At 42.2% G+C, this 15,682-nt stretch overlaps 1 protein-coding gene across 2 annotated transcripts in view; it reads right to left on the bottom strand.

The window, feature by feature from the left end:
- acsf3 (acyl-CoA synthetase family member 3) overlaps positions 1-15,682 on the bottom strand; it is a 77,131-nt gene that overhangs the window by 41,166 nt on the left and 20,283 nt on the right. For both annotated transcript variants that reach the window (XM_047151652.2, XM_047151653.2), the window contains 3 exons: positions 14,047-14,192; positions 4,245-4,342; positions 4,039-4,165 (listed from right to left, as the gene is read on the bottom strand). In XM_047151652.2, coding sequence (XP_047007608.1) covers positions 4,039-4,165; positions 4,245-4,342; positions 14,047-14,192 — 371 coding nt within the window. The remainder of the gene's footprint in view (positions 1-4,038; positions 4,166-4,244; positions 4,343-14,046; positions 14,193-15,682) is intronic.

The following is a 15,682-nucleotide window of genomic DNA, read 5'->3' as shown; positions in this document are numbered from 1 at the left end:
CATATATACATACATATATACATATATACATACATACATATATATACATACATACATACATATATACATATATACATACATACATATATACATATATACATATATACATACATACATACATATATACATATATACATACATACATACATACATACATACATACATATATACATATATACATACATACATACATACATACATACATACAGGTGCATCTCAAAAAATGTGAATATCGTGGAAAAGTTCATTTTTTTCCCGTAATTTAATTTAAAAAGTGGAACTTCCATATATTCTAGATTCATTACACATAAAGTGAAATATTTCGAACCTTTTTTTTGTTTTAAATCTCGATGATTACGGCGTACAGCTCAGGGATATCAAAAATCCAGTATCTCAAAATATTAGAATAAAGAATTAATAATACAGGAATGTCGACCTGAGAAGATCTCTAATCAGATAACTAACTCAAAACACCTGCAAAGGTTTCCTGAGGCTTTAATCCTCTCGGTCTGGTTCAGTACACACAAGCACAATCACGGGGAAGATGAAAGTCAATGTTGCATTTCATTTGGAAATCAAGGTCCCCGAGTCTGGAGGAAGAGTGGAGAGGAACAGAATCCAAGTTACTTGAAGTCCAGTGTGAAGTCTCCACAGTCAGTGATGATTTGGGTTGCCAGGTCATCTGCTGGTGTTGGTCCACTGTGTTTTCTCGAGTCGAGAGTCGATGCAGCGTCTAACAGGAGATTTTAGAGCACTTCATGCTTCCATCCAAGCTTTATGGAGATGCTGATTTCCTTTTCCAGCAGGACTCGGCACCTGCCCACAGTGCCAAAACTACTAGTAACTGGTTTGCTGACCGTGGTGTTACTGTGCTTGATTGGCCAGGCATCTCGCCTGACCGGAACCCCATAGAGACTCTATGAGAGACGGCAGACCCAACAATACAGGCGAGCTGAAGGCCGCTATCAAAGCAACCTGGGCTTCCAGAACACCTCAGCAGTGCCCCAGGCTGATCGCCTCCGTGCCACGCCACATTGATACAGTAATTCATGCAAAAGGAGCATACTTTCCACAAGGTCGACATTTCTGTATTATAAATTCTTTATTTTTGAGATACTGGATTTTTGAGTTCCATGAAAATTCCAAAATTGATTTAATTTTCTTTTACATATTTTTTCCCCCAGTTGAATCATTTTCAAGGAAATCCACTCTTAAAAATACAATAGAAAAAGTTTTTACCCCCCCAAAAAAGTGTACGATGTTTCCAAAGTCACTGAGTAATCGTGTTTAATAATTGTGATCTCATTATCGAACAAAATAATCCCGATTATGATTTTCGCTATAATCGAGCAGCCCTAATCTTGGATACTATTTAGTCTGGACGGTAGGTGAATTGGGACACAGCATCTGTGTTTAGGAGTCCTGTTCTGATGCTGGCGCATGCCGCGGCATAAGAACCGAAATCGGCGTGTCTTTCTTACTCGAGCGTCTTGTTTCTTTTAAATAAATCACCAGGTTAATATTTGATATTGACTCGATCGCCATGTTCCTTTGTTATGTTCAAATAATAAGAGCCCATTTTATTCCACTTATACTACTGAAGAATTACGCTTGGAAAATATTTGCAATTCTGACTTCGTTTGTTTTTTTTGTTTGTTTTTTTTGACGCCTGATAAAATAAAACCAGTTATTGAAAACAGACTCAAATATGTGGAGCCTACTGTATCCATGTAATACATATGCGGACAGCCTGTAATATCAGTCATTTCTCTGCCACACTTTAGCTGACTTAATCATCACTCTGAGCCCGTAATCACCAGCTGAACTCTGAAACAGGGAATATTTTGCACCATTAAACACTTTGAGCACAACCCACATAGAGTCAGAGCACACAGGGCATGGAGAGGCAGTCGGGACAGCCTCACCGTTCAGTCTCTCTTACTTTCCCCACGGTTTTAACACTAACATGCACAAGCCTGAATTTTGACTGGAGGATGGAACTAGCATGAAGGATGCGCGCACGCACGCACGCACACGCACACACACAGTCTGGAGGGAGCTGATTGCACTGTGACTCATTATAGCGTGGCTGTGTGTAATGGAGTGTGACAGCAGCGCATACACACTGCGGCTCTGTCCTCACAGCCCCTCAGCCAATTACACACACACACACACACACCTCTCCACAGTGTCTCTATCCTCCATATCATGTTAGTCAAATGCAAAATTATTGGCACCCTTCAAAAAGAATGTCCGCATGTAATTGTATGTGATAAACATTGCACCCAAATATGAACCTTTTCCTCTCAGACAGTAAAAGAAACTACTTTTGTAACAGTAAATAATTCTTATAAGACCTTTTTTTTTATATATAATAATTTCCAAAACTGTTTTTTTTTTTTTTTTTAAATATCTCTCATTCTTCAATAACACCTTGATGCCTTTGTCCAAATATGAGGTTGCCTACATGTCAAAAACTGTGTCATAATGATCATTAGAAAAAAAAACTAAGCGCTTTCAACACAAGAGACAGAGGGTTGTTGACCTACATAAGTGAGAGGTAACAAATATAAAAATAAGCAAAATAAATCAATCAAAAGTAAGCACTTAAAATGAGCGTGAATTACAATCAGGGCTGTGATAAAGGATTTGAGAGGACTGAAGTGTGACTCAAATAGTGACGAAGACAAGGAAAATATTTTAGCTCGAAATCCTCTAAATCAGGAAGGTAGGACATGGTTGAATGTGGCACAGTAAAGCATACACTTGTACTTATAAAATTACACGCCCTTTGCTGAATCTGCAAAATGCTAATAATTATTATTTTTTTAAAAAAAGAAGGATTATAAAATTGTCCAAGAACGCAACATGATACATTAAGAGTCAGGGGGTGTAAACTTCTGAACAGGACAATAGTTGTCAAATTTTTTCCATTTAGTACCGGCATTCAGGAGCTACACACGTCTCGCCTCCTGGAGCGTCAGTGAACGTTCGCACCTTTTGTAATAGTCGTGTACGAGTCCCTCAGTCGTCCTCAGTGTGAAAAGATGGATCTCGACATCATATAGAGACTGCTGGAAAGAGGTCAAATATGCAGAAGATGCTGGAAAAGTACAGAACGTGCAGGACCTGGAGGATTTCTCTGAAGAACAGCGGGCAGTTTAACTGCTCAGGACGAACAAGGGACTCGTGAACAACTCTCACAGAACATAAACACAGTCGCTGATCATCCAGGTAACGACACACGGGATTAAGAATCAAAAGGTATGAAAACTTCTGAACTGGTTCATGTGTGTAAGTTCAGTTAGCGTGTCTGGTGGAGTATACGTAAACATCTGTTATTGTGAAATAGCTTATTCAGGGCAGAACTAAATAAAAAACAAAATGCAATTTTAATGATCCCTCTAACATTTTGCAGATTCTGCAAGGGGTATGTAAATTACTGAGCACAACTGTATACCGAAGATGTAATACGTGCAAAATTTTATTTAAAAAATAAATAAATAAAAAAGTAGTCTAACAGAAAAACAACTGGCTTCTGAAACTATTTGCATTGTTTTCTGCTAGAATCGTAAGTGTAGAAGCAGTGCGTGCTCTTGTTTGTGCGACCCTAACCCTAACCCCGGCCTCTAAGGTTTAACATATCCAAACATGGCTCAAAAATAATCGTAGTGTTCTACATAAAAATCAGTTGACTTTTAAAGCGAGTACTAGATTCTCACGTTTGGAAGGAACACATGCTTCATTTTCCATAAACCTTAACCCTGGCTCCAGCCATTAAGCATGCAGGTTTAATGCATGCATGAATGTATAGATGTGCAAAAATTTTTTAAAAAATCAGATCAAAGAACTTTTTAAAAAGGGTGCCAATAATTCTGAACCTAACTGTACATCCCTGTCTCTAACTGTAAACACATTTACACTTCAACCTTATATGGATTCATTATTAATTCAATATATGATCAGTTAGTGTGTGTGTGTGTGTGTGTGTGTGTGTGTGTGTGTGTGTGTGTGTGTGTGTGGGGGGGGAGCAAGTACCAGTTTTGAACCAGCCATCTTCAGTGAAGCTGTCCTCAGTCTCCTGTGGTTTATTCCAGTATTCCTGAAACACAGAGGAGCCTCGAACCTGCAGCTCACCCTCCCGCCCCTCCAGCCCAGGCTTTACCTACACACACACACACACACACAGTCAGCGTTAGTGTGGATAGTGAAGTGCATTATGGGAAAGAGAGTTAATGAAGTACCCGTGTGTGCTTGCTGTCGCCCTCGGCGATGATAGTGTTGCTTATGTTTGTCATGACGATTCGCACTTCAACACCAGGGAGCGGAGCTCCAACTGCACCTGAAAAAAAAAGAAAAAAAAAAAAAACAGACACACACACACACACACACACACACACACAATTACCATGAAATTCACAATGACCTTATTTTTTTCATACGTTTTCTATGTTCCATTGTGAATAACATATGGGTTCATGAGATTTGCATTCTGTTTTTATTTACATTTAACACAGTGTCCCAACTTTTTTTTTCCGAATCGGGGCTGTAGATGTAAATACCAGGAAATAAAGGCTGAAATCCTAAACCCTCGTCTCATATCGTACCCGTCTTTTATTCTCGAACCCAAACGTCTTTGGTGTCGAGCGCAAACAAACGAACTGCAGCGCATCATACTTTAATGCCTCCGATTAGGAGTCGTCCGAGTGTGTGATCTGGTTAATAAACATTTTGAGTACTATAAGGGCTACTGTTTTTTTTTTTTTACTCGTCACGTCTGATAAATGTCTACGTTCAATTCATCAGTGGTCGATTTTATGAGCCAAATTTACTGAAGTGAGCTTTAGCAGCTTTCCTTAACTCTCCGTCTAATCTTCTGGCATGTAACAAACCCCGCCCCCACCACCACCACCACCACCACCACCACCACCACCCCGCTCTCCCTTCCCTCTCTCATGTAGGGATGATGTGTTGTTTCTGGGATCATGGCTGACGTGTCCTCATCCTCAGAGTCCCGGCTATGATGAGGGAATAAAAGCCGTTCGCTCTTCTCCATCATCGAGTTTCCAGAATCCCTTTAGAGTTGCACTAAAGCAATCTCGCCCCCAAACTTTTTTTTTTTTTCGGATGGTGTTGCATTTAATGCACTCTGTTTATGAGTGTTTATAAGTTAAGATCTGCATCCAACGCTGACACACTGAAATACTAAAGGATGCCTGCGATGGAGATTATTTTTTATTCTATTAAGCGATTCTTTTTACTGCAGGTTTTCCATCACTGTCTTTACACAGCTATGATGCAGTAAAACTCATATGAAACTATACTGCACCACCTAGCTAATTATCCTTCAACACGTATACTGAATGTGGCTGAGTATCTAAAGGTTAGAAAGGTTTTATTAGAAAAATATATGCACGGATGTTTAGAATGAAATATTTTTAAAAAAACGTATCAAATAAAACAATCGGTAATCGTGTCTGTCGTTCCTCTCTCAAAGTTATTAAGACGAGAACACTGTCAGGTTACTAATAAACCACAAAGGGCAAAGACCAAATAGTAGGACAGATAGTAATTTTGTGTGTGCGCACGTGTGCGAGCGGGGGGTGGGGGGCAGAGAGAGAAAGAGAGAGAGAGTAAGAGAGAGAAAGAGAGTAAGAGAGAGAGGCTAAGAGAATAAGAGAGAGAGTAAGAGAGAGAGTGAGGGAGTAAGAGGGAGAGAGAGTAAGAGGGTGAGAGAGGGAGAGAGAGGGAGAGAGAGAGAGTGAGGGAGTAAGAGGGAGAGAGAGTAAGAGGGAGAGAGAGAGAGTAAGAGGATGAGAGAGAGGGTGAGAGAGGGAGTAAGAGGGAGAGAGAGTAAGAGGGTGAGAGAGAGAGTAAGAGGGAGAGAGAGGGAGAGAGAGGGAGAGAGAGAGAGTGAGGGAGTAAGAGGGAGAGAGAGTAAGAGGGAGAGAGAGAGAGTAAGAGGATGAGAGAGAGGGTGAGAGAGGGAGTAAGAGGGAGAGAGAGTAAGAGGGTGAGAGAGAGAGTAAGAGGGAGAGAGAGGGAGAGAGAGTAAGAGGGAGAGAGAGGGAGAGAGAGTAAGAGGGAGAGAGAGGGAGAGAGAGGATGAGAGAGAGAGTAAGAGGGAGAGAGAGAGTGTAAGAGGGCAAGAGAGGGAGAGAGAGGGAGAGAGAGAGAGAGTAAGAGGGTGAGAGAGGGAGAGAGAGTAAGAGGGAGAGAGAGGGAGAGAGAGGATGAGAGAGAGAGTAAGAGGGAGAGAGAGAGAGAGTAAGAGGGTGAGAGAGGGAGAGAGAGGGAGAGAGAGAGAGAGAGTAAGAGGGAGAGAAAGGGAGAGAGAGAGAGAGAGTAAGAGGGTGAGAGAGGGAGAGAGAGGGAGAGAAAGAGAGAGAGAGAGAGTAAGAGGGAGAGAGGGAGAGTAAGAGGGTGAGAGAGGGAGAGAGAGAGAGTAAGAGGTAGAGAGAGGGAGAGAGAGGGAGAGAGAGGGAGAGAGAGTAAGAGGGAGAGAAAGAGAGAGGGAGAGAGAGTAAGAGGGAGAGAGGGAGAGTAAGAGGGTGAGAGAGGGAGAGAGAGAGTAAGAGGTAGAGAGAGGGAGAGAGAGTGAGTAAGAGGGAGAGAGAGGGAGAGAGAGTAAGAGGGAGAGAGGGAGAGTAAGAGGGAGAGAGAGAGAGAGTAAGAGGGAGAGAGGGAGAGAGAGGGAGAGAGAGAGAGAGAGAGTAAGAGGGTGAGAGAGGGAGAGAGAGGGAGAGAGAGAGAGAGAGAGTAAGAGGGTGAGAGAGGGAGAGAGAGTAAGAGGGTGAGAGAGAGAGTAAGAGGGAGAGAGAGGGAGAGAGAGTAAGAGGGTGAGAGAGAGAGTAAGAGGGTGAGAGAGAGAGTAAGAGGGTGAGAGAGAGAGTAAGAGGGAGAGAGAGTAAGAGGGAGAGAGGGAGAGAGAGAGTAAGAGGGAGAGAGACAGAGGGAGAGAGGGAGAGAGAGCGAGAGAGAGCGAGAGAGAGGGAGAGAGAGGGAGAGAGAGAGGGAGAGAGCGAGACAGAGGGTGAGAGAGAGAGAGGGAGAGAGAGTAAGAGGGTGAGAGAGGGAGAGAGAGGGAGAGAGAGAGAGAGTAAGAGGGAGAGAGACAGAGGGTGAGAGAGAGAGAGCGAGAGAGAGAGACAGAGGGTGAGAGAGAGGGAGAGAGAGAGAGAGAGAGAGCGAGAGATTATCTGGAAGGTGCAATCACATACTGTTTGACAATGGGGGAAAATAAAACGTAGATGGACTGGCCGCTCTAATGAAAATCAGTGATATAAAGTTTACATTCTGCTGTCTGCGTGCTTAAAGTCATAAGAAGTTAGAAGTGGTCGGTTTCATGTGCGCTGCTTGTTATTTGACTTTGAAACACGGTGAAAAATTGACGATGTAATATTAACTGACAGCTTCTTAAATATTGCTGTCTGCAACAACTGTAATAAAAGCTGATCCTAATACACCCGGATTCTATAGGCTGAACGTGTACATGCACTGATATGAAATGCTCATGTCAGAGCAGCAGTCTGAGGCTTGTCACAGTGTATATATTATAGATTCACGTTTTTCATTCCTCGCTCGGAGACAGTGTCATGTTTTACATAGCTTTGCGCCTCTGAATTATGGGATTGCCTTTTTCCGGGAAGAACACATGCAATTATTCTTTAAAGACCTTTAAATGACTGCAGTTACGCTGCCCTACAGTGGGACAGACGTTATCTCAGGAGTGCAGTTGCAGCGCAGAAATGGAAACGCAATAATTGATCGGAGCCGGTCTGGGGGGTTTTGAGGCACTAGAAGAGGTCTTGAGAACAATTCTGCTGAGGGAAAATTCCCAAAATACAGAAACGGAGCATACACAGCAAGTACGTCCATCCATCCATTTTCTGTACCGCGGATCCTACACAGGGTCACGGAGGAGCCTGGAGCCTATCCCAGGAGACTCCGGGCATATGGCGAGGGACACCTTGAATGGGGTGCCAACCCATCACGGGGCTACAATCACACACACACACCCATACACACACGACGGACAATTTAGAGATGCCCATCAGTCTACAGCACGTCTTTGGACTGGAGGAGGAAACCCGAGGAAACCCCCAAAGCACGAGGAGAACATGCAAAACGCCAACACAGAGGTGCGAGGCAAGTGTGATAACCACTAAGCCACCATACACCACTGGTAATTTACAAATCTCTGATGATAATCGATCACAATATTTAGCATTGAGAACCTGGCAGCAAAAGAGTAGCGTCACATGAGCAAAAGAACCTCGGAGTTTAACAATCGAGTGTTGGAGTGGGTCAGTGTTAGAAATGCACTGGTGAGACTCGCAGTGTGTGAGCAAAACAACATGGATATCATACCGTCATATCCCCATCCCATGTCTGTATAGCATGAGTATAGGAATGTCTGTGTGTGTGTGTGTGTGTGTGTGTGAATAAAACACATGTTTTATTCAAAGCTGCTCATACACTCCTGCAGTCAAAGATGTCCATGGGGTGTAAAGGGCAGGGAAGGAAAGTGAGGGGGAGAGAGAGAGAGAGAGAGAGAGAGAGAGAGAGAGAGAGAGAGAGAGAGAGAGAGAGAGAGAGAGAGAGAGAGAGAGAGAGAGAGAGAGAGAGAGAGAGAGAGAGAGAGAGAGAGAGAGAGAGAGAGAGAACAGCAGTGAAAAGGTATAAAGCGAGGATGGTATAAACAAGCAAAGAAAATTTAATCACAGGTTAATGTGGACTGATGATAAGCACTAAATAACTCCTTGTTGTGATTACCTTTCTGTGTTTTAAAACAAGTTCCTGCTATAATCCATATAGGAAGTGCAGTGACTGCAGGCTAAACATTTTCATCTTTACTGATTACCGATCAATTTTAAATAATAAATCGACAATTACTTTTTTTTTTTTTAATCCAATAACAACTAATAGGCCATACAAAACACCTTTCTCTTCTTTTTGTTGAATCTGAATTTAAAGTCTCCTATACAGCTGGCATTCCTATTATTTTCCTATTCCTATCCTTCCTACTATAGAATCTAGCAGCAATATAAGAAAAACACGTTGTAAATCCTTGGGCTTAACAGAAAGAGAATGACAGAGAGACAGACAGAGAGAGCGCAGAGACAGAGAGACAGAGAGCACAGAGACAGAAGGAGAGAGCACAGAGACAGAGAGACAGAGAGCACAGAGACAGAAAGAGAGAGCACAGGGAGAGAGCACAGAGACAGAAGGAGAGAGCACAGAGACAGAAGGAGAGAGCACAGAGACAGAAGGAGAGAGCACAGAGACAGAAGGAGAGAGCACAGAGACAGAAGGAGAGAGCACAGAGACAGAAGGAGAGAGCACAGAGACAGACAGAGAGCACAGAGACAGACAGAGAGAGCACAGAGACAGAGAGACAGAGAGCAGAGAGACAGAAGGAGAGAGCACAGAGACAGAAGGAGAGAGCACAGAGACAGACAGAGAGAGCACAGAGACAGAAGGAGAGCACAGAGACAGAAGGAGAGCACAGAGACAGAAGGAGAGCACAGAGACAGACAGAGAGCACAGAGACAGAAGGAGAGAGCACAGAGACAGAGAGACAGAGAGCACAGAGACAGACAGAGAGAGCACAGAGACAGAAGGAGAGAGCACAGAGACAGAAGGAGAGAGCAGAGAGACAGAAGGAGAGAGCACAGAGACAGAAGGAGAGAGCACAGAGACAGAAGGAGAGAGCACAGAGACAGACGGAGAGAGCACAGAGACAGACAGAGAGAGCACAGAGACAGACAGAGAGAGCACAGAGACAGAAGGAGAGAGCACAGAGACAGAAGGAGAGAGCAGAGAGACAGAAGGAGAGAGCACAGAGACAGAAGGAGAGAGCACAGAGACAGAAGGAGAGAGCACAGAGACAGACAGAGAGAGCACAGAGACAGACAGAGAGAGCACAGAGACAGAAGGAGAGAGCACAGAGACAGAGAGACAGAGAGCACAGAGACAGACAGAGAGAGCACAGAGACAGAAGGAGAGCACAGAGACAGAAGGAGAGAGCACAGAGACAGAAGGAGAGAGCACAGAGACAGAAGGAGAGAGCACAGAGACAGACAGAGAGAGCACAGAGACAGAAGGAGAGAGCACAGAGACAGAAGGAGAGAGCACAGAGACAGAAGGAGAGAGCACAGAGACAGACAGAGAGCACAGAGACAGACAGAGAGCACAGAGACAGAAGGAGAGAGCACAGAGACAGAAGGAGAGCACAGAGACAGAAGGAGAGAGCACAGAGACAGAAGGAGAGAGCACAGAGACAGAAGGAGAGAGCACAGAGACAGAAGGAGAGCACAGAGACAGAAGGAGAGAGCACAGAGACAGACAGAGAGAGCACAGAGACAGAAGGAGAGAGCACAGAGACAGAAGGAGAGAGCACAGAGACAGAAGGAGAGCACAGAGACAGAAGGAGAGAGCACAGAGACAGAAGGAGAGCACAGAGACAGAAGGAGAGAGCACAGAGACAGACAGAGAGCACAGAGACAGAAGGAGAGAGCACAGAGACAGACAGAGAGCACAGAGACAGACAGAGAGCACAGAGACAGACAGAGAGAGCACAGAGACAGAAGGAGAGAGCACAGAGACAGAAGGAGAGAGCACAGAGACAGAAGGAGAGAGCACAGAGACAGACAGAGAGCACAGAGACAGACAGAGAGCACAGAGACAGACAGAGAGAGCACAGAGACAGACAGAGAGAGCACAGAGACAGAAGGAGAGAGCACAGAGACAGAAGGAGAGAGCACAGAGACAGAAGGAGAGAGCACAGAGACAGAAGGAGAGAGCACAGAGACAGAAGGAGAGAGCACAGAGACAGAAGGAGAGAGCACAGAGACAGACAGAGAGCACAGAGACAGACAGAGAGCACAGAGACAGACAGAGAGAGCACAGAGACAGACAGAGAGAGCACAGAGACAGAAGGAGAGAGCACAGAGACAGAAGGAGAGAGCACAGAGACAGAAGGAGAGAGCACAGAGACAGAAGGAGAGAGCACAGAGACAGAAGGAGAGAGCACAGAGACAGAAGGAGAGAGCACAGAGACAGAAGGAGAGCACAGAGACAGACAGAGAGAGCACAGAGACAGACAGAGAGAGCACAGAGACAGACAGAGAGAGCACAGAGACAGACAGAGAGAGCACAGAGACAGACAGAGAGAGCACAGAGACAGAAGGAGAGAGCACAGAGACAGAAGGAGAGAGCACAGAGACAGACAGAGAGAGCACAGAGACAGACAGAGAGAGCACAGAGACAGAAGGAGAGAGCACAGAGACAGAAGGAGAGAGCACAGAGACAGAAGGAGAGAGCAAGGAGAGAGAGAGGTTTTATTTCTCGTTTTCATGTAAGCATTTTGCTTGCCATGTTCTCAACTCTTTTCTACTTAAAGTCTACAGGTAGAACAATAAGGTAGATTATACACGGCCTAGAATAGAACCTTGAGAGACAACTTATTTCAGTCTGTGTGAAAAATTAACACACCAGTTTGATGATGGTCTGTCCGAGTAGAAAACGCAAGTGGTTGCTTTAGATGACGGAATCAAGAGTAAAAAAAATCTGCATATCAATCAATCATATCTAGAGCTGCAACACCTAATCGATAAAGTCGATAATAATCGATTATGAAAATCGGTGTCGGCGAATCTCATTACGGATTAGTCGGTCTGCGCACGGCACGGGGGAGATTTCCTCATTACGCTACTTCTCTTCAGAAAACACGCTTCGGAGAGTAAATACTAAAGCTGTGTCCCAAATGAAGTACTGTTCACTTACACTATGCACTGTGTACTCTACTGTCCAGTGTGTGGATTTTAGAAAGGTCACATCATCTCAAAAGGAACACGAGCGGTTTTTTACTAACCGGAAGTATAAGCCGCTTCCTAGTCATCGGTGCATGACGTCATACACACCTAATGCGACGCCGTTAACGTTAGCAGATACCCAGAGTCACCGACGCTGACCTTCTTCAGTTTACTGTTTATATCAGCGTTATCTTTTATTCCCAACATGACCCGTCCTCATCAGACCGAGCCGAAATCATCACGTGACTGAGGAAGGAAGTGTGCGACCTCCAAGTCCTCCGAGGCAGGAGAGCATTTCATAATAAACACCGCGGAGAAGACTTATAAACTTTATAGTTTGCGTAGCACGAGCACGACAGTGATGACGTCACGGGTTGCTTAAAAAGTTTCGTTGAATTTAAGTTTATTGTCATTATATGCTGCATCAGTGTAACTCCTGTTCTTTATTATAAGGGACGTGATCTGTTAGTAACCAGGCCGTGTTGCTCCTCACGCGCGGTGATGCACGGCGTCTGTACGTGCGAGTTAGATCTGTAATGTCCCATTAAAACACTATGATCAAAAGTAAAATAATATGTCTAAAGGCAGTGAGGACCAGAAACCACACGGTGCAGTGAAAGTGTGTTTTTATTATTCATTTAGGACTGGAGTTTAATTCAGTGCTTTTTGTGCATCCATAAAAACTAACTTTTAACTTTATATTATTATTATAAATATATATATTATATATATTATATATATTATATATATATATATTATATATATATATATATATATATATATATATATATATATATATATATATATATATATATATATATATATATATATATATATATATATTGGGTTCTTTTCAGTCTTATATAATTGGACAAACAGTTGTGTATAGTTTTAGTCTGTTATGTGTGTAACACTCAGTTCTTTGTTAGTGGTGTTATTGACATTTGTTTAACCTATTTAATACTGAGACATCAGCAGCAGCGGTAACCGAATGCCTCGCTCCTAATTACCACTTTGGAGAATTAGCATCAGCGGTTTACACAAGCATGGCTATGCTTCAACATCACCTACGACAGCAGCCGCTTTGAAGCTTATTGGCAAAAAAAAACAACAACAACAAAAAAAAAACTAGCTAGATGCCACACAACCCACTTAACTGCTTTGATAGCGTCGAGTGCAGAACAAGCAGAAGCACCCAATTCTGTCTTGATCTACATCAATGAGAAAAAGAGACCTCTAGAATCCCAGAAGGCTTTGGGAAGCGTTCTGTTATTTTGGCTGTCATGCCTTTGTCAGAGTCAAGCGTTGTTCAAAAGAACAGCGCGTCTCATTTGTTTGGAACCAAAAGAACCAAGAAAGTCAGACAAAGAACTTTGAAACAGGAGCTTGACGCACGACACTGCAGCGCAGCGTACAATCAACCCGTGAGGAATTACTGTTATTTGTAGACTGCACTTGCCAAAAAACGTCAGGAAACAAAAAAAAAAACAACCCTCAAACTAACAAAAAAAAAGTGGCGGTTATAACAATGAGTTATTAAAGGAGTTATCATTATAATAAATACACCAGGGCAGAGTCTATCAATTAGAGGAACAAGACAAAAATGAAATGATAATGAAATCTACACAGCTTAGCTCGAGTCTTTAGACGTGCTCTGGAGTAACAAAGCTAATGTACAGTCGCGAACAAAAATACATTAATTCGCCCACCGTTTTTCTGTGTGTCGAAATTATTACGATAAACACCAACGTGTGTAATAACAGGGGGTCATACGGTGAAAGAAACCGTACGGTGAAATATGGTTCTAGTTAAGTGTGTTAGGAATTTTTTTTTTTTTAAATTTGTCAAAAATAAATAAATAAATAAATAAATAAATAAATAAATAATAAAAAGTTAAAAAAATCTGAAATTTTAACTTTTATTATTATTTATTTTATTATTTATTTATTTATTACAAATTTTCCATTTTTTTATTTACAAATTTTATATATATATATATATATATATATATATATATATATATATATATATATATATATAATTTTTTACAAATTTTCTAATTTTTATTATTATAATTATTTATTTTTTTTTTTTACAAATTTTATAATATTTTAGAAATGTTACAGTTGTGAAAGTAAAATCATAAGCCTAGTAACGAAATTAAATGTAACCCCCGTCCATTTTAATCTTGGCCAAACTATTTCTTTAAGGTCTGGAGTGTTATGATTACCGGGGATTCGTGGTCCATTCAGCGGGTTGGACAGTGCCATGCCAATCTCAGTCATGCCGTAGCGCTCCAGCAGTACATGATCCGTGACCTCTCTCCAACGCTTCAGAACGGGCTGGGGGAGAGCGGCCGAACCCGACACCATCAACCTGCGATGAGAAGTAACGTAAACAAGCTTTCAAGACAACGTACACAGAGTACTGTACTGTGACACATCTTCAGATGGGTTTACTCTCTTTCAGGAACAAAAGCCTTATAGCGTATTAGTGTCCAGTGTAATGTAGAAATTACAGCATAGTGGTGCTTGAAAGTTAGTGAACCCTTTAGAATTTCCTATACATCTGCATAAATATGACCTAAAACATAATCAGATTTTCACACAAGCCCTAAAAGTAGACAAAGAGAACCTAATTAAACAAATGAGACAAAAATATTATACTTTGTCATTTATTTATTGAGGAAAATGAGCCAATATTACATATCTGTGAGTGGCAAAAGTATGTGAACCTCTAAGATTAGCAGTTAGTTTGAAGGGGAAATTAGAGTCAGGTGTTTTCAATCAATGGGATGATAAGCAGGTGTGAGTGAGCACCCTATTCTTTTTTATTAAATAACAGGGATATATCAAAATCTGATCATGGCATGAATAAAGGAGATTTCTGAGGACCTCAGAAAAAGAGTTTGGACTCCACCAATCCACAGTCCGACAGATTGTATACAAAAGGAGGAAATTTAAGACCACTTAAGGTTCACATACTTTTGCCACTCACAGATATGTAATATTGGAGCATTTTCCATTGTATCTGACTGTAGTGAGCCATTAAGTAAGAAATGTAATAATAATAATAATAATAATAATAATAATAATCCATCCGTCAATCCATTTTCTATACCGCTTATCCTACACAGGGTCGCGGGGAGCCTGGAGCCAATCCCAGGGAACTCGGGCACAAGGCGGGGGACATGCTAGTGCTAACCCGTCACAGGGCACAATCACACACACACTACAGTCAATTTGGAAATGCCAATCAGCCTACAGCACATGTTATTGGCCTGGGGGAAGAAAACCGGAGTACCCGGAGTAAACCCCCAAAGCATGAGGGACATATGCAAACTCTGCGCACACAGGGTGGTGGCAGGATTCGAACCCCAACAACCGCACAGATGCGAGGCAAATGTGTTGACCAATAACCCACCATGCCCCCCCAATAATAATAATAATTATTATTATTATTATTATTATTATTATTATAAATAAAAATTAAGTCAGCAAGTGTTTGATTCCTCTTATAGCACAGCAATTTACAATTCTTACATTTGTAATATTTTAATGTAAGGCATTCCGCACTTTTAACCATTCATAGTTAAATTGAATGTTGTTAGAAAGTCCTTCAGACAACAGTTATAAAAGTTGTAACAGTCATCCCCTCAGCGGCATCTTTTTTATTTTTAATGGTTAATAAGACGGAAAAATGCACGTTACCCAGAAACCAGACTGTGCTTGAAAACTCTCCCATGTGAGGAAACGTACTGACTGGTACAAAGCATCGACACTGCAGACTCCTTCCATAAAGGTTCATTTAATGTCTCCTTACAAAATACTTCACCATATTGACGATGATACTTTTTCTTTTCTTTC

The sequence above is a fragment of the Ictalurus punctatus genome, chromosome 27, assembly GCF_001660625.3.
Source record: "Ictalurus punctatus breed USDA103 chromosome 27, Coco_2.0, whole genome shotgun sequence".
Classification (NCBI taxonomy): domain Eukaryota; kingdom Metazoa; phylum Chordata; class Actinopteri; order Siluriformes; family Ictaluridae; genus Ictalurus; species Ictalurus punctatus.
The sequence above is the reverse complement of the archived record's forward strand: the minus strand, read 5'-3'. Positions and strand labels throughout refer to the sequence as shown.